The 25,036-nt window shown below is 44.8% G+C and overlaps 2 protein-coding genes across 4 annotated transcripts; both read right to left on the bottom strand.

Annotated features, from left to right (window-relative positions):
• Positions 1 to 5,416: 5,416 nt before the first annotated feature.
• Positions 5,417 to 10,145, bottom strand: SSBP1 (single stranded DNA binding protein 1). Its single transcript, XM_035314562.1, has 6 exons — positions 10,086 to 10,145; positions 9,605 to 9,665; positions 8,377 to 8,517; positions 7,867 to 7,954; positions 6,945 to 7,033; positions 5,417 to 5,580 (listed from the first exon to the last, which is right to left on the bottom strand). The coding sequence occupies exons 1-6, from the start codon at positions 10,107 to 10,109 to the stop codon at positions 5,537 to 5,539; spliced, it is 447 nt and encodes a 148-aa protein (XP_035170453.1). The 5' UTR covers positions 10,110 to 10,145; the 3' UTR covers positions 5,417 to 5,536.
• A 634-nt stretch (positions 10,146 to 10,779) lies between these two features.
• WEE2 (WEE2 oocyte meiosis inhibiting kinase) lies at positions 10,780 to 24,408 on the bottom strand. 3 transcript variants are annotated; one of them, XM_035315729.1, is made up of 12 exons: positions 24,345 to 24,408; positions 23,581 to 23,952; positions 20,487 to 20,686; positions 19,570 to 19,618; positions 16,567 to 16,739; positions 15,801 to 15,922; positions 14,813 to 14,959; positions 14,002 to 14,103; positions 13,600 to 13,685; positions 12,533 to 12,703; positions 12,292 to 12,434; positions 10,780 to 11,566 (listed from the first exon to the last, which is right to left on the bottom strand). In XM_035315729.1, exons 2-12 carry the CDS (start codon positions 23,911 to 23,913, stop codon positions 11,410 to 11,412), a joined length of 1,683 nt encoding a protein of 560 aa, XP_035171620.1. In that variant the 5' UTR covers positions 23,914 to 23,952; positions 24,345 to 24,408; the 3' UTR covers positions 10,780 to 11,409. The 3 variants fall into 3 exon arrangements, with proteins under 3 accessions (XP_035171620.1, XP_035171622.1, XP_035171621.1); XM_035315731.1 differs by having other exon boundaries at positions 13,612 to 13,685; XM_035315730.1 differs by lacking the exon at positions 24,345 to 24,408 and adding an exon at positions 24,182 to 24,285.
• Positions 24,409 to 25,036: the final 628 nt, after the last annotated feature.

Raw genomic sequence — 25,036 nt, 5'->3', positions numbered from 1 at the left:
CTGTTGTGGTACACAATGCTGCCAAGTACTCATAAACATTATGGAAGATTTTCTTTTGGCCACAAATATTTTAATACACAGAGACTACCCATTTGTGGGGCTGCACACTAAAACATGACATCAGTAACTAATAACTAGACATTGGTAACTAGGCGTCCTGTGCCTGCCATGTTACTGAAATTAGTGTTGAAGAGTATATTTTTGAGCTTCAGTGTTTCTAAAACAACTCCCTGGAACTTCGTAATGAACCATGGCCAATTCGCCCAGCAGTGGGGTGACAACATATAGACCACACTGAAGTTTTTGTGCTGCAGAACCAGTTATCCTTGGGAAAAGAAATGTGTACTAGACAGTTTCTGCTAAAAATTGGCAGCACGTACAGGGCATCAATAAGCAGGAGATAAAAGTGGAGGAAAAGTAATCCTGTCCAGAGGATATTAGTTAATCAACACATGGGACAGCACTCCAATGCTTTGTGCGTTACTGGTCACAAACTGACTCTGTACCTGAAAACACACACACTGGAAAGACAGCAACAGAAACAGAAAGACAGAAACATCAAGAACATTATACAGACACAGCTATACTCCTAACTTTTCCCCATACTACTTGAAGGATTTTCAACAGTAGATTTCAACAGTTACTAGCATGCTGAAAATCAAGGCTGTTTCTCTGTGTTTCATAACTTTCCTCTTTGGGCAGATTTAGCAGCAGTTTTAAATTCCAGTCCAGTTAATTCTTTGAGCATTTCAGCCTCTCCTTTTGCATAAGACCCTTTTTTCCTCACCACAGTCTTTTGAACTCTGTTCAAACCTACTCTCCAACACAGGGGGACAATAGAGAACCAGACCATCAAGCTACAAGAAGAGGAAAGGTGGGGTTTTATTGCATGCAGAGATGCAGCTGAGGGGAAGAGAGGAGAGCTCAACTTTATTTTACTCACTCTTCTGTTGCCTTTCTGTGAGGAGCAGAAAACCCACACTGAAAAGCCACACAGAAAACTAAACCAGCTGAGAAGGAGGCGACTATTAAGAAGGTAGAGCTCCAAACAAACATGACTTACTTTAAATATCAAAGAAAAAAATCTAGCAACAATACAAGCCTGTAAGTTAAGTCTCAGCCTGGCAAAGCAAAGGTGCTCTCTTTCCATTGCAGATCCGGGTTACAGAAGTCACTCCAGTGACTGCATCATTACTCAGTTCTTGATCGGGTCAGTTGCACAAAGGCTCATTAAATATTTACAAGTGACATTTTTCTGACTTGTGACAACCAGGATCAAGATAACCATCCATTTTCTAAAGCCATTTTGTTCAGGTAAGTTTGAAAAGTCAACCAACAAGAAAAGGACAAATAGCAACAGAGCCTATCCTATAAAAGGATAATAACTGCATGCTTGTTTTTTTTAAAAAAAAAAAACATCTACAAATGAAAAATCTTACCCCTTAAAAACCATAGAAAATGGCCATATGTAGAACAGGTGAGTTTCTTCAGCAAAATTAACACCTCTCAAAGAGCATAGGGCCCAAATTTCAGGACTAAGAACAACACAGAGAACAACCAGGCTATCAATTTCTAATCACAATGTTTTCTGGAGACTGTTCTGAAATTGCAAAGTATGGTAACAAGCTGATTTTTTAGGTGAGACAAAGCAACATGCAGAAGAAAAATTTTACATGCACCAACACACATTTCCCACAAGTGGATGTCTTCATAGAAGTACCATGAAAGGTGATTTCTTTGCATATTTGTCATCTGCAAACACATTACTTACTGACACTAACAAAGCAATTTACTGTGTAAGTGAGATCTGCCATGTGAAGAAACTCACTATCACCAAGAGAAGACAGGACAGGACCTGGTCAGAACAGCCACCAAATTTTCACTTGTGTGTACAGACATACTTAACTATTTGCAAAAGTGCTCGCACCACAGAAATTTCAGTTAAAAATAGAAGGTGTGCTTGAGAATAGCGAAGTTTTCTTCCCACAATCCTGGCATTATATTTTTTTTTTTCCCTGACATGAATACTCGTGAAAGATGTGGGATTGCCAGTACGGGAGACAGCCCACTGCTGAAACCACATAATAGGTACACTGACAGAAACACAAGATCCCTTTACCAGAATATTCCTCCCTCCTCTACCTAGGGATTTCTCAAAGCGCTAATTCAGCTTTCCTGCCTTCGCAATTCTCTCTGCATGAGCTTTTACCAGGCTCCCACACGCAATGCCGGTCTTTATGGCAGCCCTGGGACAGGACCCAAATACCCACCCCTTCACACAAGACACCGGTCACACCTTTTGGCTTTGACAGAAGTCAAAGTAGGTACCCACTGGTAAAAATCTCTAGCAATTCTGTACTAGTCCAAGCCCTCCGTCACATTTAATCATGTTGCTATCCTCTCCTCAGAAACTGAGTCCTGAACCAGAAGCAAGAGAAGTTGGTTCAGCCAAAGACATCCAGTCCTGCTTCACAAAGCAGCCCTCAAGGTACCATGTACATTGGGGGCGGGGGGGACTGTATCTATATTATCAAATGCATGTCACACTTCAATTAAATATGTTCTGTGCTGTCTGGTATTTTGAAAGCTCTTAACAGGCACAATGCCTGTGGTATTTTCCTCAAACCAGACAACTACAGCCACTGAAATGAGCACAGAAGAGGGTTTCCTACACCTTGCACTAGACTGACAGAAATAACTCAGAGGCACAGAGGTGCCTCACTGACCAAAGTAGCTCTGCCTCAGCTCTCTTAAGAAATGCTCCAAATATGTAAAAGAAATCTCTATTTTTTACCTCTTCCAATCTACCTTTATAAATACATAAATTCCTTGTGAAGGTCAAACATACCTAAATGCCCCAGCTGTTGCAAGCAAACAGGGCTTACCTGATCCAGTTTACACAAGAGGTTAGCAGGGACAATCAAAAGCTGAATGCCATTCACCAAGGGACAGCATGGAAAAATATTGCCGAGCTATAAACAAGGTATCATTGTATTTAAATTGGTGGATACCACTCCACTCTAACATTTCCTCACAGAGAAAGTAACTAGCCATAAAAAAGACCCAGCTGCTATATGAATGTTGATTTCACCCCTTATTTTCTCATAACCCAAATCACTCACTTACATATTAAAGTTGCCCAGTAGCTGCAAGGCAGGGTTGAATGTATGAATGTACAACATTTGCCACCAGTTCTTTCTGCTCTGTTAGTTGCTAGTAGTGTCTCTAAGGAAAATCTACCCTATTGCAAAATAGTGGTGAACAATCAAGGCAGTGTGTGGCCTCTCAAACACCACGTTCTCATGGTGGATGTGTTGTCTTTGTAGCAGGTACAACACAGCAATCTTTAAAAATTTATCAGCGACTTTAAGTAGAAGAACTGGAAAAACAAGAAAAGTTGAAGCTCTTGAGCAAATATTTTTTGTTGTTGGCACCCAGTCGTATACCTTGTGTTTGCTCAGCTCTGTCTCCATCCTGAGCCACGGGCAGAGACTAGGATGAGCCCTTCAGCACTCACCAGGACCTGCAGGTGCAGCAGTGAAGGTAACCATTACTGCCACCTCAGTACTCCAAGTTGAGAGCACAAAGCCAGTTCCCAAGCTCCAAAGCAGGCAGTCATAAGCAGTGTTGAGCTCCACTGTCACGGCAGGGTGTAAATAAGGAGGCAATTGCTAAATGAACAGAGGCTTAGCACATTCACTCCAGGCCTCCTAGCTCAGAAAACTTAAGAGGAAGCTCAGCTTTCAGCTACCAGGAAGCTTCTGCATGGACCAAACACAAGCTGTGTTTGGATGACTACTATAGAAGTGCAGCATCACAATAACCCCATGGAAGTTCACATTTGTCTCGCCTGTAAGAGGAGGAAAACAACAATGCCACTTTCTACTCCAGCATCCGTACTCAACCCTGCTATTAGTCACCCTTTTCAGAAAGTACTGCATGCTGCAGTAACCTGTTATCAAGCACCACAAGCACCCTTGGAGGAGTTTACTACCTGCCACCCCTAGAACCACCTGGAGGTCTGTGTTATTAGGACTTGACAGTGGGTTTACCTACACCACAAGGACTTGTATTTTCTGCCTAGCACTTCCTTTAGACAAAAAAAAAAAATAGTCCTGTGATTTTAGGACTGATACTTAAGTGCTGAGCTTGCATCTCTCTCTCATAAAGATCTGTCCCTCACCTTAGGTGCTTTTCTGTAATATATCATCTGAGAGTGAAATGAGTATCACATTCCTGCATGACTGTACTTCTGCTGGCCTGGCTTGAAGGGGGGAGAGCAACATGGGATCACACCAAAATAACAGCAGTATGTTATGCTGAACCAACTTTGTACAGAGATGGAAGAACCAGCAAGAAGTGGGAATTGCCAGGTTCATTGCCAGGTTCAACCTTGGGACAGTTATGCTTTAATGCATGCTGAAGGTTTAACCACAAAATGTTTGCTCTTTTCAGCCTCTGAAAAGGCTGACATACTCCTCTCACAGACAACTGCACTAAGAGAAGAGGCAGCACTTCCCCCATCAGTACAGATCGGAGCCTCCCAGCAGGCTCAGATCTAACAAAGAGTAGTTACTGGAATTCAAATCTGAACTTTCTATTTTAGACGATACCACATTCTCATGTGGATAATACGGTGAACTAAGCACATCTAACGCCTCAGTATGCCAGCGATAGGGACCAGGATACTAGCTGAAGTAGTAACGTCATCCAGAAGTAAATGCCAAAATGAAAGTTTTTGGTAGTACTGCCAGTGCTCATAAAGAGGAGCATAAGACCATTCTATAGGGGGAAGAGCTGAAAAAACACACAAGCATGCTTTGTACTGGAATCAAGGAGAGATGAGATACAAAATCCCAACAGCTTTGAAGGCAGGAAATTGTCACCCCATACGTTTTCCTTTCCCTGTTCATTTCCCTGTGGGAATTTTACCACTCCCCATGTAATACAGTGAAGCACCTTTTAGCCTTTTTTTTTTTTTTTAATAGAAACACTAATAATGTTCAGTCTGATACTTAAAGTCAAAGCACAATAACCACCACTCTGCCAGTAAGAGAACCCTGGATCAGGAATGATTTTCACAGTACCGTTGGCCTCCCTTAAGGGAGAGACAAGGCAGTCATTCTGCCAGCTCTGCCTGATGGCAAAGGGCAGGCATAGCACCCTAACACAGTACTGGGTTGGGAGTGCTGATGTCTGGACTCACAGTATGTCAAAGGCTGAATAATGATTAAGGCAGATGAGGATATAAGGTTTGAAAGTGGAGATTCGGAGAGGTAACTTCAACTTACATATTCATCAGCTCAAGCATTAACATAGCTTCCTAGGTTATCCTTTAAGAACAAAAAGTTCCCAAGTAGAGATGATGATGAATAGAGAGAAAGCACACAGGAAAACAAAACAGAACACACACATAATGGGTATCAAACATGTTATTTATTTTTTAAAGAAACTACAGCAATATACATGATTGCAGAATTATGAAGCACTGTGATGCACAAGGAATGAAATAGCCTCAGTCCAAGCACTAATGACCTCATGCCTTTTCTTTCACATTATCACTCAGAAAAATTACGTTATCTGAAAAGAAAGAGAATTTATACTTCAAGATTGTTTTGCCCTGTGGCACACCTGCACATCCACAAAGACAACCTACTTCTGTAAAAATAAGCTGCAGAGACACGTATTTCAGAACAGAACATTTCACAAAATAGAACCCTGTCCAATACAGGGTTCCTGTTTTACCTCCCCAGAAGGCTGAAAATTCAAGATAACCACACGCTATGAAATAACTGCTAAATGTGATAAAAAGTTGCTGAACAAAGTTATCAAAAACATTTTAAAATAACTTTTTAATTCTTTAACGATGATCTCTATCAGTCACAGCTTTTGTTTTTATTTTCTCATTTTCATTACGCACTATCATATCATCAGCCCATGGGACTACAGTATTATTTCATCATTATTTATAGTACTAATATTTCATCAAGCCCCAGTTTCTGAAGCATCTTGAGACTAGGGATTGTGAACACTAACAAGAAATCATTAGGGTAAACACTAATTTTAAACAACAACAACAACGAGGATTTCCTTCTCTCCTCCAGCCTATAGCACTGCTAGCTGGAACTGCTCATGCGAAACTTTGATTGCTATTGTTTTAAAGACACTGAACTATATAAACATCCTGAATATTTTTTTTCCTTTTCCTCCTCTGGCTACTTTTTTTTTTAGATGCAACTGTATAACAGAAGTGTTTGCTTTACTACTCTGTTATTTCAGCCCTCCTTCAAAAGCCATGAGACAGTTGCTCTACCAACAGTAGAAGAGTAGGACCAAACTGTCCTTGGCTATCTTCATGCTATTTAAAGACTCAAGGAAAAAGTTCAGTCTCCCAGTTCTATTCTTCACTTTGTTTACCCAAGGGACAACACTACTCTGTCCAGTCTGTGCTCTTACCACTACTGGCTATGATACTGAGGTCTTTTTAAATTCTGTTACCTCTCAATGAAAAATCTTTCACAAACAGGGGCCCTTAAGGTCAGGAAAGCCTCCTATCTTAGAGGAAGAAAAAATTCCCCAGCAAACCTAAGAGAAAAGTACTAGATGAGCTCTGCTTTGGCTAGAAAAAAAAATCTGCCTGACCTGCAGCACTACACGCCAACATTCTTAAAACACACAGTAATTGCCTGCTGCACCAACTGGTTTGTGTGAGCAAACTATGCAATAGTCTGCAACTAGATGCTCTCACTTGGTCTCTTCACAGGCAGTGCCAGAGGACATCTAGTGGCACACACTGGAAACTGAAGAGAGCCTCTTCATTCTCTGACACTCTCCAGCTATGGATTCTGAAGATGAAGACAAACTAAGCTCTATTTCAAAGGTCTTCCACCCTCTCCCTCTCCATTTTAAAGATGCAAAGTGGACTTCGGTGTCTTGTTCCTTACCTGCAACAATTGTAGTTGCCTGCCGCCTCACGTTGTTTCTGTCTGTATATTCACCATAGTCTAATTTCCCTTCAACGTAGAGTCGAGAACTGAAAAGTCAAGAATTTGGTTCTGGTCAGAAAAACAAACCACTCATTTCTCCTTCATATTTGATTCTGAATCCACAGGCTTTTGCATCACTTGTGAATAGCATGTTTGCTAGCTTACTGCAAGGCACTTCGATCTTAGTATGGCTCCGGGTCACCGTAACTGGCCAAGAAGCCCCAAAGCACCCTGGCTTGTATCAGAAATAGCGTGGTCCACAGGACCGTGGAAATGATTGTCCCCTTGTACGTGGCACCGCTGAGACTGCACCTTGAGAACTGTGCTCAGTTGTGAGCCCCTCATTACAAGACAGACACCAGGTGCTGGAACATGTTCAGAGAAGAGCAACAAAGCTGGTGAAGGGACCAGAGTGCAAGAGTTATGAGGAGTGGCTGAGGGATCTGGGACTGCTCAGTTTGGAAAAGAGGAGCCTGAGGGGAGACCTCATCACTCTGTACAACTATCTGAAAGGAGGCTGCAGTGAGGTGTGTCTCTCTTTTCTTAGGTGAAAAGTGACAAGATGTGGGGAAACAGTCTCAAGGTGCACCAGGGGAGGTTTAGAGTAGGTATCTGGAAGAATTTCTTCACAGATGGTGGTGGTTAGACATTGGAGCAGGCTGCCAAGGGAAGCAGTGAAGTTGCCTCCCCAGGAGGTATTTAAGAGCTGTGTGGATATGGCACTTAAGGAAGATGGCTTAGTGGTGGTATTGGTAGTGTTAAGTGACAGCTGGACTTGATGATCTTAAGGGTCCTTTCCAACCTAAATGATTCCGTGATTCTATGAATTCTTAGATCAACTGATTACAAAGGCATTGAATGCTCAACCGCATTCACTTACCCTTTCTTCACATACTGATACGTAACATCCCTGAGGCCTGGTCTGAAGACAGAGATCCTGTGCCATGTTGTCTTCTGACTGATATCACCTAAGGTACAGAAAAATAACAGTCGGATGCCACATCCTCTTTTTCAGGCAAGCCTCAGAAGTTAGTTTCAACATGTTGGTGCTCTCAAATTACGAAAAGTGATTTAATGAATATAAGTACACTAGCACTCAGTGTTCCACTCATCTGTGTCCGAAGAGAAGCACCTCTGGCGACCCCAATGAGGAAGAACTGCTAAGTCAGTGCTTTCCTCTCCTCCAGGCGAGGGTCAACAAGCAAACCCCTATTCAGTACATGCTGCTGAGGATGAGTCTGGGACATACACACATACCAGCATCCTCACTGACCTCAGAGCAACTTCTCTGCACCTGAGAGACTTACAGAGCAGCCTGAAGACAAAGCATGGCGCTACTGAACATGCAAATGTGACCACAGACCAGGGCAGAAGCAGGTTGCAGACTCACCTCCCTGGGCTTCCTCGTTTTCTCCTGTTCGCCACATCTCATTGGTCGCAAGAGAAAATATGGTGACAGGATTTTTTCCATCCACTTGCCTCATGATCGGGTCCTGTCCAACCCGACCAAGTAACTGAACACGGTTCATGGCTGAAACAAGAGAGTAAATGAACACGGTTCATGGCTGAAACAAGAGAGTAAATGCAAGAGAAGATGCACTACTGAGGATGGGACAACCCCCTAAAGACTCAATCATTTGCAGTACTAGGAAGAGATTAAAGACTTCAAAGAGGTTTACACAGGTGAATTATGATCCTTCTAATCTCAGCAAGTTGTAGATCAGGAGCTTTTGTCAAAGAACAAAACAATCACTAAACAATCACTTCCTGCAATTTCTGACCATTTTTCCAGCTTTTGTCACCTTGACAAATCAGGCTCTGCAGTGGCTACTAATTCATTATTGTTATCACTGCTGAATAACCTCATTTAGGAAGATGGCTTTTATTTCTTTCTAGTCATCTTTTTCACAGACACACCCATAAGTGACTTAAGACTATTCTGCATTAATTTAAAAATATCTTGATTTTTATTTAACTATAGTATTTCATTGTTCTTTTCATAATGAAAACAGCGTTATTTTAAACATTGCATTATTACACCACATCCTCTGAATTATGGGATCAACAATTTTAACACAGGCCTGGATGGACACAGGTTATTCCTTCTCCTTCTCAAAGGCAAAAAGATGGTGGATAGACACAATGCATTCCTCCTTGTTCAAGGCAAAAAGCTGGAGATGCTGGAGCACCACTCTTACACAAGGAACATGTGAACTGAAGAGTAACCTCTGAAACCTACGCCTGGTGTGGCGGCAGCAGCACCCAGACAGGCATCCCAGACACACGGAAGACCAAGCAGCAAGCACAGGATGCACCTCGAGGCAGGTGCTGGAAAGCACAACAGCGTACCCCGTTCACTGCCACTAATAAGGCAAGGTCACCTTCCTGTTTCAGGTTGTACTCTGTCAGGGCATTTTGGTTTTCCCCATCAAGTGCTGCTTGACCTGACATGGGCCAGAACAGAAAGCTACTTTGTTTGAAACGACCAATTCTTGATTTCTACGGTCGAGCTATCATTCATTCCTGTTACTCCCTGGCATATTTCAGGGATTCTAAACCTGAGCCAAAAACCAAAGAGTACCAGCTAAGCATTATCTCAACACACAGGAGCTACTTACATCTTTCAAGTACCAAGGAGCCAACCGTATCGGACTCATGCCTTACAAACTGGCGAAACACCTGAAAGCACAGACAGGTATTAGTCTCCAAGACACGAAGTACGAACACCATACAACAGTTTGAGCCCTCAGAGATTTTGCAATCACATTTTCCAGCAACGCGGGTGGGAGGGGGCGGCTGGGGGAAGAGCTCAGCTCCACCAAATGCAGCCAGTGGGATTATTCAGAGACTATTTTGTTAATTCGAAGACTATTTTGTTAAGCTAGTGTCTGACAGCCGCCTAGGAAAATCTGCAGAGCAGAGTTAGTCGCTGTGCTTGCCCGCCCCCTTGACTCGCACGCAGACAACCCGAGGCGGTCCCACGCCTAAGGCAGGCCTTCCCTTACACGCCGCGGCCGCAAACCGCGGGCTAACAAGGGCCAGGGCCCGCTCTCCCGGAGCACGGCCCCCCCTTCTTCCACTTCTCCCCCCGCCCCGTACCTGCCAAGCGGCCGGCCGCAGCATGCCGCCCGCCTGCCGCCGCCAGCGGGATGGGGCCCGGAAGCGGAAAGGAGCCGGGGCGGCCGCGCTGCGCCATCCGGGGGGAACCGGGCCTCGCCGTGAGGGGGCCGGCCCGCAGCACCACCCCCTGCCCTCCAAAGAGTCAAGATAACAGAAATAAAATAGTCACTCGGTCTTGAGTAAAAGGAAGAGTTAAAATCTTTATTTGCACGTTTCGGTTTTTAAAGGGGGACAAGAGGTTAAAAGGCACGGCTGTACCAGCACTTGAGCACAAACTTGGCTTCAGCGAAGCCAGAAAGTGACAGGGTTATCGCTTCACGCTCTCCCTCCTAGCAGGACACCACCTACATCAAGCTGTTTCAGCTAGACATGCGACTGAGAAGAATTCAGGAAGTTACATTTAGCAGGGGGATGAGATTTATTATACATTAAAATGCACACTTCACATAGGCAACTCCAAAACAAAGGAAAGCCTGACAACACTAAATGCTTTCTAACTTCCCCCATCTAGGTAGCAAGCTGGATAGTCCAGGCAGGTTTTGGCTCCATGTGAGAGACCAGAATGGCAATAGTGATACAGATCCACCTGCCAGGACACACTGAAGCCATTCCCCCCACTTCAAGCAAAAAGTCCTTTCCAATCAACATAAGTCACATCGTGCTTCACAAGCTGTTCTGCTAAAGCTTATCGACTTCAGTTCCACAATTTCATGCTTGTTGCTGAAAGTTAAGGGAGGGGAAGTTTCCTTCAGCTTCCTCAAGCAATGCCCACTTAACTAAAAGCACTTCCTTCACTCTATCTCCCTCAGTGAAATGCAGCTCCAAATTCACCCTAAGTCCATCAGGACTGCTATGTAACAGGTCTACCTCCTGACATGTAGTTAAAGCTCTGTTATTCTCACCTCCCTCAATGATGCTGTACTCCTTGTACAACCAGATTTCCTTTGAAAGGTACACAGGTGGCCAGAGTGTTAAGACCACAGAAACATTATCAATAATAGGGTCCATCTAAACAAAGGGAAGCAGAAGTAAATGCCATCCTTCCCCTTGTATGGGAAAATAGTCTAGAACAAGACCAGTTACACAAGAAATTAACAGGTAAGACTGAGGAAAATACTCTTAAATCACACCTTATATTTGTGAGCTAGTCATTCTTCCCTTTCCTCAGCCAACATCTCATCATAGCCAATGAGGGAAACAAGAAATACAACAGGGAGAGCTAATATGGGGTGTTGGTCTGGGCAGACCCTCTGCTTTCACAGGGCCATTCAGCAGCCAGAATTTTCTTGGACAACACAGAAATTCAGTAACCCAAAGTAAAGCTAAATGAGCGACTGTTCTTCCCTCCCACCAGGCGCTTGCTGTTCCGCTTAGAAGAGGTTTCAGACTCTGGTAGCTTGGCACTTCCTAAGGGCTTGTCCTTCATGAGGGTCTGGGCAAGGCGGGCTGCTTTTAATTCCCTGCAGAGAAGAGAGAAAAAAAGAGGAAAGGAAGAAAACTACATTATGTATGAATCCCCATCATCTGTGAACAATTTTGCACAGTAGGGTTACTGCAGTTCTGCTGAATGGTTACTTTTGACACCAGGTTTGACATAAAGAGTACTATAGGTTTCTCCACAGTTTCTGTTCCTGACTGGATCAACTTTAAAGGTTTAAGTAGCCCATGCCTCAGGTCACTGAACACACAGACCAGCACCAGCATGAAGAATCCCTACCTCAATCTTCCCCCTCCACATTGTTTCAGTATTTGCATTGGTAAAACTTAGATCAGTGTCACTCCAAGCAGCAGGTATCTAATAAAGGTATATGCTTCTTCTCAATTGCTTTCCTTCCCTGATGCTTGCCATTCTCCCAGAGCATGTACTTTTCTCAGCTTGCTGTGCAAGACCACTATCTGTTCAGTAGAGTTTTCTTATCTGGCCTCACATGGTATCAGTATGTTCCATCACTCATGGTTGTAGTAAGTGTGCAAGTTCACTGCTCTAGTTCAGCCACCATCTCAAAACCAGATGTGAACCACAGCTGCCTTGGCACTGCAAGTCCCTAGCTAGAGCCTCACAGCCCTTCCAGCTCCAGGCACTTTAACTGAGTGTTCCTGCATGCTGTCTCCCAGCACTGCCTCCCTACATTCAAGCCTGGTGATCAGACCTGTCTTCTCTCCCTCATGCCCACACAAGCCCTACCTTTCCAGCATGGCAGTCTTACACTTCTCCACATTTAGCTGCTTCTGAAGCTGCACGGCTTTTTCAAGTGAAGGACGGAGAACTGGGTGCTTAGTAAGAGCTGTGGCAGAAGGTCTTTCCACTGGGTCAGGATGGATCATGAGCTAGAAGGCAAAGGAGTTCAGAGGAGTTCATGGTTTAAAAGTTCCCCCATCACATGTGAATTGGAAAAATCCCCACCCTGTCAAGGCTACCTACTCACCTTGAGGAGTTCAAGAAAGCCATTGGGAAGCTTCTGAGGGATCAATGGGATATTCCCTTGGCGGATGTGGTGCCACATGGCCCCATTGTGAGGCAGTGGTCCTGCACCTGCTGCTAGAGCTATTGTGAGTGACAGAGCAAAGATGTCTGCCTTTGGCAAATGGCAGTATTGCTGCAGAGAGAAGAAAAAACTCATTATACCCACAGGTGTTGGGATACCAGCTCAAAAAACAGCAGCTAAACAAGTATATGATACTGCCTTCACTGTCCCAGTTAGTTTCCTCCTCTTTAGGATAAAAATTTTGGCCAGTAATTTGCTTTAGTTTTGTCATATTGTTGGTTAATTGTTAATGGCACATTAGCTTTCACCCACTCATGAGGAGCTTGCAGCCCACACTAGAATCACCAGAGCAAACCTAGGGGACAGACACCTAACAAATACGTGCCTCTTGCTTGTACCACAAGGCAGTAAGACAGGCATACCCAAGTCAAACCAAAGGCTGCATGTGATATATTGACCAAACCGTTCCTACATCCACTTGCAGCACAGGAAGATAGTGTTACTTAAGTACCTGAGCTGGTGAACACATCCAAGCTGGTTGTTACATACCGACTCCCTTTTTGCTCACTGGCCAGAGTGACAGAACTACTGCAGGTTTAAGAAGAGGACGTGCGTAACTCCTCAGCTATGCCTCCTACCTCTCCAAACTACCTACCTAATTGGTGTTTGTTATGCAAAGCATTTGCCTGGATGCATACATTACTCAGTAGTCACATCCAACAGTTTATGTCCGCTGGATATGTAACGGGAAATGGACTCTGTCCCCTTTACCCACTACAGGTAAAATAGTTGAGATAATCCGAAGTCACTTCTGAAGCACATTAGAACAGTATGAAGTATGTTAGGACAATACTCAAGCCTATACTATTCAATTAACTTCACTGATTTCACAACCAGACCTAGCACAGGAAAGAGGAGATAAGATGAGGAATGCATCAGAATAGTGATTTTACTATAGCTGATCTCTCCACTTGCTCACCGCCTTGTCCTCCCACCAGCAACTTTACCTCTTGCAAAATCTCATTGGCCAAAAACCGTCTGTCTCCTTCCTCCACTTGGGGGTTTGTTATTGATGTCACGTGGCCAAGGTCACCTAAAACAAAAAAAGAGTTACCAACAAAGCAGTCAGGAGCAGATCTCCAACAAAAGCCAGCTTTTTAAGAGCACCAGAGTAATCAGAAACAGAGTAAGAGAACAAGCCTGCTTCTGCACAGGAATCTGGGTTTGGAAACAAGCCAACAAGTTTTCCAAGACTTGTCACTTCAGAGGAATTAGTTCTGGGAAGTACAAGAGGTATTTAGGATGATGCTATCAGTTCTGCATGCAGATCTCTTCAGCAACTAGGACATAGCAATATCAAGCAGTAATGGGCAGCCCTAATTTTAAGTCGAAGTAAGCAAAAAACCCACCGATCTTATACATCACACCAGAAGAGAATTCATCTTCGCTGTCACTCTCCTCCTGCCCAGCATGGCCCTCAACTGCCAGCTTGTGACAGATGAAGATATTACCTGCAAGACAGTGAGGTTTAGCAACTATTATTGGAGCAATCTGACTGCAGCAGTCAGTCTAACAGCTCTGTAGAAATCCCACCTGTCAACCTAGCTAAGCTTTGCAGCCAGAGAAATCATGCATGTGCTTTCTGCTTATATATTCAGCAGTACAACTGACAGGACAGTTGTATCTTATGCATAAAGTATCCCGGGACAATCAACTCTTCTGCCCCTCCCTCTGTTCCATGAGCTGGGAGCATGATTTCAGCACAAAAAAGGAGATCCTCTGTAGGGATGTAGCTATGCAACTGCGAAGGAAACATTGCTGTGGATATGTCCATACTCAGCTGCACAGAAGAAAGCTTGTTACTATACTTTGCAGAAACTCTGTCCCCCAGTGTAATACAGAAGAAATAAATATTCACTTCACTCCAGCTCTCACAGAGGTTGAGCACTGTGCAACACAACTGCAGCAAATAAAGTTCCCATCTTCTTTAGCAATCCTACTTGCTCCACTAGTGGGAGTGATTCCCACAAACCAGGATTATGAGGATCATAAGAATTAAAGCCTGCCAACTATCTGAAAAGGTTCTGGTTTAGAGCCACAGTGGTGGAAAGCTTAGAAATCCAGAAGACATTCACTTTCTAGGGCAAGATACTCCTTTTTTTAAGGCACTAATGCATCCAGCCCGCAGCACTCAGTGCAAAGGAAGAGTGCTACACTTACTAGGTTTGATATCCAGGTGCACAAGGCCAGAGTTGTGGATGTATTTTAGCCCCATAGAGACTTGTAACAAGATTTCCTTCAGCTCTGCTTCAGGGAAATACTGTCCACGTTTTGCATTTTCCAGCAGTGCATCTTGGAGACTTCCACCTAGGAGAAAATAGTCAGACAAAGACTTTATGGAGTAGCATGTTTAGAATATAAATTATTGACCAAAGCACTTTCTCAGAGTTGGATATCACCACTTGGCACCAGCCTTCCCACTGCCTTGGAGCACCCTGCTGCCTGCCAGGCACTAAGCAACTGCAGTTCTACTTACAGCACCAGAAGGGCTGACCCTGATGCTGCTGCTGCAAGTCTACAGAGGAAAGGTTAATTACTTTTGTCATCTTTACAGGCATAAAGCAGGTATATGAACAGCGGAGCAATGAAATTAATCCCACATCCTCTAGTGGTAATTTAAAGAGCGCAACATCTGACAAAGCAGGGAAATTCTCTAGGTCTCCATTAAGGCAGCTTGGCTATTTCACAGAACTAGCCAATACCATTGCCTCACTCCCCATCAGTTTTCTTTTCACCACTTCTCCTTTAGTCTCAAAAGTTCATTCACTAGAACAAAAATACATAAGTGATCCCCATGTTTAATGGTTACCTCCACCGGATTTAGAGTTATTACCCCAAACTGCTGTCACCAGTGATCACAGCTGCTAGACTGCAACACCAGGTGAGCAAGGAGAGCTACACACCGCCTTTCACAGCTCCTCTGGTAGTCAGAGGTGTCTTTTCCAGCATCTCCCAACAAGCTACATGGCCAGAGCAAACTTGGATGAGTGTACCACCCTGCTCGCAGCACCAGTGAACAGTTCACCCCATTATTTAACTCCAGCCCTCTGCAGCTGATGAGGCCTTTCTCCTAGCCAAGAGGACTGAAAGATACTCATCTCAAGTGCACCTGTCCCAACACCTCAGCCTTTAATAGCGCTGCTCTTACCATTACAGTGCTCGTTTTGGATAATCATGTGATCGTCTTCGGCCCATGCTGAGTAGTAGCGCACAACATGGGGGTGGTGTCCAAGGACAGCATGAGCATAAACCTCACGCAACGCCAGCTGCCTAGAGAAGCATGCACAGAAAAAGTACTGGGGACAGGGCATCAGGGGCTGCTCAGGACCACGAAAAGAGCCCTACGTTGTAGCCTGTCTTGGGAGAGGGAAAGCAGAAGTATTTTGGACTTTCCCTTGGGCTTTGGCAGACTGACTAGCTTTCACCTACTGAAGCAAAACCCAGCCCTTAAAAGGGATGTTCAGAAACACCACAAACTGGTTGAGTAGCTGTCAGAAATACTGAATGAGTCTTATTGAAGACAAAGAGGCAGCTTTCAACCCATTGCTTCAGTATGTCAACATGCAGGACAACTGCCTGGTCAATACAGATGAAGGAAGGCTGCACAGCAGGGGAGGGCAATGCCACAGATGAGCTGTTTAACACGTTTTTTAAAGACAGACTGGCTGTATGGATCGGAGGAGCTTAGTAAGTTGCCATGTTGCTTTACAATGCCTGGGGATTCTTCTGACATTCACATTCAGACCTAAAGCGGTAACTTTCTCCACCTTCCCACTTGTCAGTGGGACAGCAGCCAGCTTTTGTTCCTACCACACTTCTCAGATAGCTTTAGGTCTACACTCCCTCCTTTCCCATCACAACTCCCAAAAACACATCCATCATTTCAACCAACAGTTTCTAGCTAGCACACTCACTCATCTGAGGATCCTGCCAGAGGCCTCTTGGAGCGTTTGATGGCATAAACACATCCATCAAGGCGCTTGATGCACTTGTAGACGGAGCCAAATTCTCCCACACCAATCCTTTCTAGCTCCAGAAATTCCTTCTTGTAGCGGGAAACCATATTGCTCTCTTTCAGAGGACATCTCTAGAAGGTCATAAAAACAGCAGAGACAGTGTGAGTTGAAAGTCAGATAACATTTGCCATGTTTTTAGAGATGTGTAGCATTTACCTACACAGAGCTCCCATTTTGCCCCCTCTCCCATTCTAGATTCTATATACACATGCAGATATGCTTCCAGTCCTTCCACTCAAAGAGGTGGCACTCTTTCTGGCCACCTAACAAAGGCCACCTTGACCTGACTTGGCCAAGATTTTTGTTTTATTTTTAAATCATGACCTGCTAGCCATAGTTAGAAGTCACAGCTAAGGAGTAGGGAAAGAATCCAGTTGGCTGTACACACCTAAGCACCCTTGGGTTATTGCCATCATCTCTTCTCCTTGCAGCCCTGCCCAGTTCCTAGACCCATGGCTGATGGAGTCAGGCAGGGAAGCACAGTGGGGAACAAAGTACTTGTCTTTAGCCCACGTACTGCAGCCTTGAAGAGCTGTTACCAGCCTTGATAGGTGGACATCCACTATTGCTGAATTAGCCAGACTCCCGTACAGAGCTTGGGTTTCAGTAAGAGGTATGACTACTCTAGGCTCAGGAGAAACTCCGTGCCTTAGTTTAATGCAGCCCCAGTAACACAAGAGCTGCTTTACTCTATTAGGCAAGAATGCCTGCAGCAAGGGCATTCTGCATCAGTCCAGGCTCTCATCAGGCTTGATGTACCAGCTGTGACTAACTGCATATTATCAGGTCTCAGTATTTGTATTTCCAGCTATTTCCTCACCAGGAGCCACTTTTCCACAGAGGGCTAAAAGCCTGCAGAGCAGCTGGAACATTATTGCTACAGTTATAGTCCCCAGGGAAATAGAAGATGCTGGTACTGCATGTAGAGTCATGTCTACTGGACGGGGAGGTAAGCAAAGAAGAAAAGATAAGCAGTGGAGCATGAAGTGAACAAGAGAATGGGCTGTTTTTTCTTCCTCATCCTGCATCCCTTACAGGGATGGGGGTTCGTGTTGGACTGCTTTCCAAATAAAGCACTGCTGTGATTGCTGCTAGACTGATATGACCTTAAAGCAAAGAGGTAAAGAGTTGGTTCCTACAGCCAGTAAGATGAGGCCCATATGAAGCAGTAAGTCTTCACAACAGGCTGTATTTCATAAAATACTGTAATGTACAGTTGCCTTAACTCAGGAAATAAATTCAAATCCTAGTAGTTTTATACCTGTAACATGCTCATTCTAATAATTGAAGCAAATTAACATTTCAGTAAGTCAAGTTATTTGAGGCTTCTATCTAAAGAAAACAGTAATTGTGGTAGCCCCAGACATCGCATGGTAGAACTACGGTTTTTCTGCAGTACCAGATTTCTCTGCTAGAGGGTACCATTATTCTTCCAGTAAGCCTAAATATTTCACAGTTAAAACGAACAGTTCCACCTACCTGCACAAGAGATGTTTACTTAGAGGTGCTGCTGAGGAAAATGGAGCTTCTTGCCACACCTGAATACAGATGTGATCCAGAAGCCACCTGGCTGAGTGGTTTTCTCCCAGATAAAATGGAGAAGGAAGAACAACTGTACCCAATTCTGCCAACATGGCCAGGGGCACACAAGACTTTGCTCCTGCCCCATGCAGCCAGGCCAACACAGCCTGCCACAGAGGTTTGTCAGCAAAGCACAGGCATCAGCAACAGCAAGGCAGTTTGGTTCTGCATTTTAAGGCAGTGCCTGCTGTTCTGTAGCTACACAACCCATAGTGGGGTCTTATCAGGGACACTGAGAAGCACAGACACTGCTGGACAAGGAAGCCCAGGGCAAGGGGAAGCCCAGAGCCCTTTGCACAGCTCTCCCACCACACCAAAGACCAGCAGGAGTAGAGCAAAGAGCAGCAGCAGGGAGAGGCCCAGCAAGGGTACGCTGAGCTCTTTCTCCAGCACTGCCAGCAAAGCTTCAGTGTTGAGCCAGATTAACACCCATTCACAGCTGGCCTCATTAGAGCCTCATTTGTGCACTGGTCAGAGTGGGATTTTCAGCCAGTGAAACCTTGTTTTTCATACTTGCTATAGCAAAGTACACAGGGCCATGGATGTAGGTAGCATTTACTGACACTATCCCTTGTCTCTAGATGAGTCCCTTTTTTCCTCTACCTCAGCTTTCCTCTCAGTGGTTGCACACAGTAGCAAAGGTTGCTACCTAGCACAATATGCTGTTTGTGGTATTCAAACAGTAGAAGTATTGTCTTAGCTCACCTGATGAGAGCTACTACAGCAACATTTGCCTATGGAAGGTGAATAAAAAATTTGCTGTCTCATTTCAGAAGTTCACCATTGTGACTACTGCAGTTGAAACTCAGATCTCAAAACTCATCCACACCAGAGCCATTCAGCCCAAGTCTTTGTAGTACAGGTACATATATTCTTTGTAATATAGAACCCATGTTACCTTTACAGCCGAGGATGCTCAGTACACTTGTTCATAACTATGGTAAAACACCTGCTTCTTCAAACCACAAAGGTACTGGCATTATTTACAGTAATTCAGTAATATAGCAACACAGTAATTACTTTACCCCCAAGGCAAGGAGCCCAAGTTATAGTTCCCAGAATGACCTACTGACCAAAATAGATGAGTCTTAGGATCACTTGTCAAAGTTTCAGATCTGCTTTAGCAAGTTTCCTTCCAGAATTATTTCCAAGTTTGCTATCTTAAATGTTAAGATCATACATCCAGCTTGGAATGATTCTATCAGAGGTACCCATCTTCTGTCACAATGCCATGATTTAAAAATAGGTGAATAAATTTAAAGCACCAAATCTTTGCTAGCATCTTGTGCTCTCTGTAGGAGATTACGCAGAAGCACTCACCTTGGTATATAAACCCTGTTTTAACTGGCTTCTTGGATCAGAATTCCTCCTATAAGAGAAGTTTAGGAAAGTCTAGATGCATCACTTCAGTCCAACAACCAACTAAGATTTGACATAAAAACATTTCACAAAACAATCAAATCCCATCCCAGAGATGTATTTTGTAAAGGATGCAAAGGATTGGTATGCTGTGAGGTTCTAGGTGAAGCCTGAAAGACTTTAGACTCATGCTAGGAAGTCTCCATTGAAAAATCCTCCATATATCAGTTTTTGTAGTATCCACAGGACACAAGCATCATTCAGGGCACCTTTCTGCCGGCTACCTTATTTCTGGTGAAGATACATGGAAAACAACCTTGCACAACAAGCTCTTAGGTGATGGAAAAAACTGCCCTGCTGTGCTTTCAAGGGGGTAGGGAGAAGCCTCTGTGCTCTTATAGCTGGGGCTATGAAAGATAAACATTGTAGTACACATGTACTTGACTAAGTTTGTGTGTTGGCTAACTCAAACCAGATTTGGACCAGTGCTTTTGCAGGTCAATGATAGCAAGTTCCCACCTTAACAATCGATATTACATACAAACACGTGCATCTTCTGAGTCCATATGGGCAGAAACCAATCTAACTCCCCCCTGCCTATGGTCAGAAGAAAGGTGCAGTTTTCTTCTAAAGCCAAAATGTTGAGGTTAATTGTTGAGCCCTCACTTACATTTCTGAATAAGTGAAACTATTGGTTTTACTCATATTTCTGTTCTATTACTCTCATGTCTGAGGATGTTGGTTTTTCCATCGGTACGTGCTACTGAAGTGGATGATTCATCATTAGCAAATAAGTCTGGGTACTAGATGTCTCCTTCATTGCTTATCTCCTTCAAACAGACTCCTTCCCACCTGTTATTTAAGAACAGTTCACTTACATGTCTCCTCTCACTTTCCGCTTGCCATTAGGAAGAAAGAGCATTTGCCGGTATGACTCTGGTGTAAAGGGATTAATATTGACAAGAGAAGATTGGGCAGAGTCATCTGAGTCAGCGCCAGGAGTAAATCTCAGATGTCGGAAGCCTTTGGGTGGGACCTTTGACCCAGACGAAGGGAAAGCTGTCTTTGATAACAGGCTCTGTATTGAGGGGAGAAAAAAAAAACAGTAGATGAGCCAAAGTGTGTTTTGTTGCTACCATGTCAGAATAAAATTACTGCTGTCCTGTAAATAAAGGAGAACTCTGCTCCCTTCCTCAGGACAGGGAAATCTCTAGAACTCTGCATGCTTGACTTAGCCCTGACAGTTTTATTCTTCTTCCACAAAATGCTAAGATCTTCACCAAGCTATTTCACTGTTCTCTGCTGTCTTGGGTGAGGGCTGCAGAGACGCTTCTACAAGCTCAGTCCTCAAGAGGAACCAGCTGTTCATCTCTCCCACCTACAGAGCCACAGAAATTGCACCGTGGTTGCATTAACACGGAAGACACAATTTCATCAAACCCGGACTGTTGCATCAGTTTGGTCAGGACGGGTTTGCCAGGAAGATAAGGTGGGACACAACCTGAGTTTCCTTCTGGTTCCTCAGCAGTAAGCAGCATTACGATGGGAAAGATGTTAGAAATATTTTGATATCGCTACTGACAAAGTGACAAGAGAACAGGTCCCCTTTAGAAACAAAACTAAAGTTTTAGAAGTGAAATTCAGAAGGAACCTCTGTATAGTCTAGTCCAGCTTCCCACAAAAGACAGGCCACTAGTTTTCAGTCTACCAGGTTAAAATCCTGCCCCCAAGTAAAGCATAACTTAAGAAAAACACCTATCTTTATCCAAAAATAGAAAAAAAAATCAACCAGCTTTGTGATATTTGACCCCTTCAGTTGATACCAGCTTTTTTGAAATAAGCCTAGTTTTTCAGTTTGCATCTGACTTGTTTCAGTTTAAGGTGGCAGTAAAAAGTCCAAATGAGTTTTTAATACATTTCTTTCTCCTAGAGGAAAGCCTTTAGAAAGGCCTTTGAATCCAGAACTCTCTACCTGTCTTTTTGATCCAATAGAGTTGCCTCTTATGATTCTGGAGCCACGTCTTCACTGATATCTAGAACTCCTCCCACCCCTCCCTGATGTCCTGATGTTTCTAAAGAAAAGGTAGTTGCACTCAGTATTGTGGATCGGCCTAACTGATGCTGCACTGAGGGATATAGTTACTTCTGGGACATTCCTCTATTTCAGTACCATACTGGCAATTTCAGCTACTGGGTTATTATAACCCTAAAGTCCATCTTGATCACTTTATCAAGCTCCAATCTATATACCCTTGTTCTTGGTTGGAAAGCTTCTGCATACAGATGTATCAAAAGCAGTATATGGTTAAGTCCAATTTACCCAGGAGCCAAGAAGCTCTATAGGCTTGTGGCTACGATCTGGTCTAGCCACAAGTCAAGAAGAGTACATAGAATACCATCACAGCCTGCTGTTGCATGCTTGCAGTTTCCATCTGCCTTACTAGAGCTCTATTCCATAACCAGACTTGTCTCCTGTAACACCATCTAAGAGCAGCTGCTAACACACAGGGTAAGCAAGGCAGCTATCATCGCTATCTCTAGCAATGTGTTTGAGGATTGGGTATGTACACAACATGTGGTTGTGTGCCTGCTCTGCCACACACCTTAGCTGGGACTCCAGGGCCCATCTGCACACAGTTGGATGTGGCTCTGCTCATACCTTTTCTCCCACCTTCAAATGTTCCATGATCAGTGCTCCCAGCCACCCTCACAGGCAGATTGAGGCCCTTAGAGCCTGTCTACTGCAGCTTACTAGAAACCAAAGTGGAGTGAGGCCCTTTAGAGCCACTTCCCCCTGGAGAGGTGCAGGGCATTCCTCAGTACCTATGGCCATGTAGTTGGTCATGTGTGGTCATAGGGCCACCCGTCTCTCCGCCAAGCCACATTTCTGGAGGGGAGCAGAAACAGAAGCCCTTTGATGGAAGTGAGAAGTCAAATCCTAGCTCAGAAGTATTAAAGGGACACGTGCTACTTCAGCAGAGGAGCAACCGGCCTACCAATAGAGGAGGAATGTTGTGAGGCCTGAAAGAGCTCCATTTCATCACACATCTTGAATGCTAGAAGCCAGCACACACAAGATATATTTAGGAATAGAGAGGCTGGCTCCAAGTCCACACTTGCACTCACAGAAGACAGGATCAGTTGTATTATATTCTATACAAGAAGCTTCATGGAAAGTAGGGGGCTGAGACCATTATCCCAACAAGCCAGGTAAGTAGATAAATGACATCTTAGAGCAATGCAGAGGAAGATGGACTAGTCTTCCTCCACAATCACACACTGATCTGTTGCCCTGAGAACAAATTCCTGCCTTCCCCAAGATCACCAAACAGCTCAGTTACACACGAAGAGAGAAGTAACATCAATGAACAACGAGCTGGTTGGAAGTCTTCCAGCTTCAGTAGACAAAGTACACCCCAGCAGCAACATCACTCTCAACGTGCTCTTTCAAGAGAAAATCCACTTTCATCCCAAAATGAGCTGAACAGAGCATGCAGTGTGGGCAGCTGCCTGCCTCCAAGCTCCCCCTGGGGCAACGAGCACCTCGAAGAGGCGCATTTGTCCCTCTGGGAGCACAGTGCATGCTTTCTACAGAGATGATACAGATGTCCAGTGCCCTAAGCAGAGCACGAGGGACGCACAGGAAGCCAAAGCACATGGGTGCCTTTTTTTTAAAAAAAAAAAAAAAAAGTCTGGCTGAACTAATACCAGTTAAGTAGTTTCAACAACAGCTTGGAAAGAGTCAAAACACCTGCTCCCACACACAGGTTTGTGTTCACACTTGCAGAATAATCACTCCATAGCTAAGGAGCCCACGGTCCAGGTTTCTAACAGAAGAGAAGGCCAACAAGGGTTAGCACTAAAAATATGCTTTCTACAGAGCTAGAACAGACTCCCCACATCACACACTCAGCACCACCCCAGGGATGCCGCAGACCCTGCCCACCCAGACAAAGAGGTGGGTGACATTACCTTGGGAGTATGTGGGGTGTCACAGAGCTGCAGCTTCTTCCAGGTGATGTGCAGCGGTGTCTCAGCATTTCCACAGCTCCTGGTCACACCCATGGAAGACTTCAGGGTAGGACTCACCCAGGCTTTTGTTCTGCTCAGGAAAATCTCACTGAGCTTCCTGTGAGGGGTCGCAGGGAGAGGGCTCTCCCCTTGCCACTTCTGGGAGTTGCAGCTCCTGAGAGGGCTGGAGCTCAGGGTATCCTCCTCATGTAGACTTCTGTCTTCACCCTCCTCTCCACAACTGGAAAAGTCCAGCCTCTGAATGAAATCATCGCTGCTGTCCCAGTCATCCATTTCACCATATGAAATGGAACAGATAGAGCTGATCCTGGCCTGTTTGGTTAGAGGGAGAAGGGCAGAGGGAGAGGAAGGCAGCATTATTTACACAAGCAGAGTAACTGTCCCCTCCCTCAGGGCACACATAACTAACATTTGACTGCATTGATTAAGGATTGTCCCAGAATTCCTAACTATAAATCCTTTCAGCTATCATTCATAGGACAACAACAGCTTTGAATTCCACTTTGATGGCGCAAATCAAGTAAAACCCAGAAGTCACTACCCTTCCCAGTGAGCTTCCAAGGGAAGTTCTCCAGCAACCAGCACTTCATCAACTACTGCCATCACAGAGACTGAGCTACCAAACCCTACAGAGCAAAGCACGACAGCCTCACCCCCCTCCCCCCAAATTCCTCAAGCAGAAAAGGAGACCCCAATCCACCTACAGCTGTAAAAGCAGAGGGATCCCTAAGCTGTTACCAAACACCTTAAAGCGAGCCCTCCTCCTGTGCATTTATAACCACCCCACACCTGCCCCACTGCTAATGGGAAGCAGCTGGAGCTCAGCAGCACCTGTGTATGGCTGCTGGTGGCTGGGGGGCTGCTGGGGGGCTGCCGTGGGTCTGGATCTGCCGTGGGTCTGGATCTGCCGTGGGTCTGGATCTGCCATGCCTGCAGCCAGCTCTGCAGGGAGCCAGGGCTCCCTCTGAGTCATCTCCTTGCTTCTGCACGCTCTTCCCTCCTCCAGCTTCCCGGCCCTGCGGGGAGGTGATGTTTGCTGACAGCCAGGCTGCTTCGTGTTAATCCCACGGGGATGCAGTCTCCGTGGGCTCAGCTTACGTAAACGATCAGTCTGATGGGGACGGGCCCTCAGGTCTGGATTTGGGCTTCCTGCGTTTAGACGCGTGTTAGTTTGGAAAGCATTACCGCCTGCACTGGGAGGTTCATAGCCTAAGTTATAATGTGCTAGACTTCGTGAGGGACCATAGGTGGGTCTCGTTGTGGGTTCCCATCTCAAGGTGTCACGTATGTGCCCAGGGAGAGGAGGGGGACACTGGCCATGCCGATACCAGTGGCACACACAGGTGGTCTGCTGTCACTCAGCAGGAGCAGGATGAAGTCTGCATTTTAAACAAGC

The sequence above is a fragment of the Oxyura jamaicensis genome, chromosome 1, assembly GCF_011077185.1.
Source record: "Oxyura jamaicensis isolate SHBP4307 breed ruddy duck chromosome 1, BPBGC_Ojam_1.0, whole genome shotgun sequence".
Lineage (NCBI taxonomy): Eukaryota > Metazoa > Chordata > Aves > Anseriformes > Anatidae > Oxyura > Oxyura jamaicensis.
This window is presented reverse-complemented; position numbering and strand designations above follow the sequence as displayed.

What these genes read in the sequence shown, in the direction of transcription:
- SSBP1 (XM_035314562.1), bottom strand. Translation starts at nt 10,109, where the DNA reads ATGCTGCGGCCGGCCGCTTGGCAG. An exon ending in TGCGGCCGGCCGCTTGGCAG is followed by an intron (nt 9,666 to 10,085) that starts GTACGGGGCGGG and finishes CTGTGCTTTCAG; the next exon opens with GTGTTTCGCCAGTTTGTAAG. An exon ending in CTCCTTGGTACTTGAAAGAT is followed by an intron (nt 8,518 to 9,604) that starts GTAAGTAGCTCC and finishes CTCTTGTTTCAG; the next exon opens with CCATGAACCGTGTTCAGTTA.
- WEE2 (XM_035315729.1), bottom strand. Translation starts at nt 23,913, where the DNA reads ATGGATGACTGGGACAGCAGCGATGATTTCATTCAGAGGCTGGACTTT. An exon ending in CTGGCAGGATCCTCAGATGA is followed by an intron (nt 15,923 to 16,566) that starts GTGAGTGTGCTA and finishes ATGCTTCTCTAG; the next exon opens with GCAGCTGGCGTTGCGTGAGG. An exon ending in GCACCTGGATATCAAACCTA is followed by an intron (nt 14,104 to 14,812) that starts GTAAGTGTAGCA and finishes ACTGTCTTGCAG; the next exon opens with GTAATATCTTCATCTGTCAC.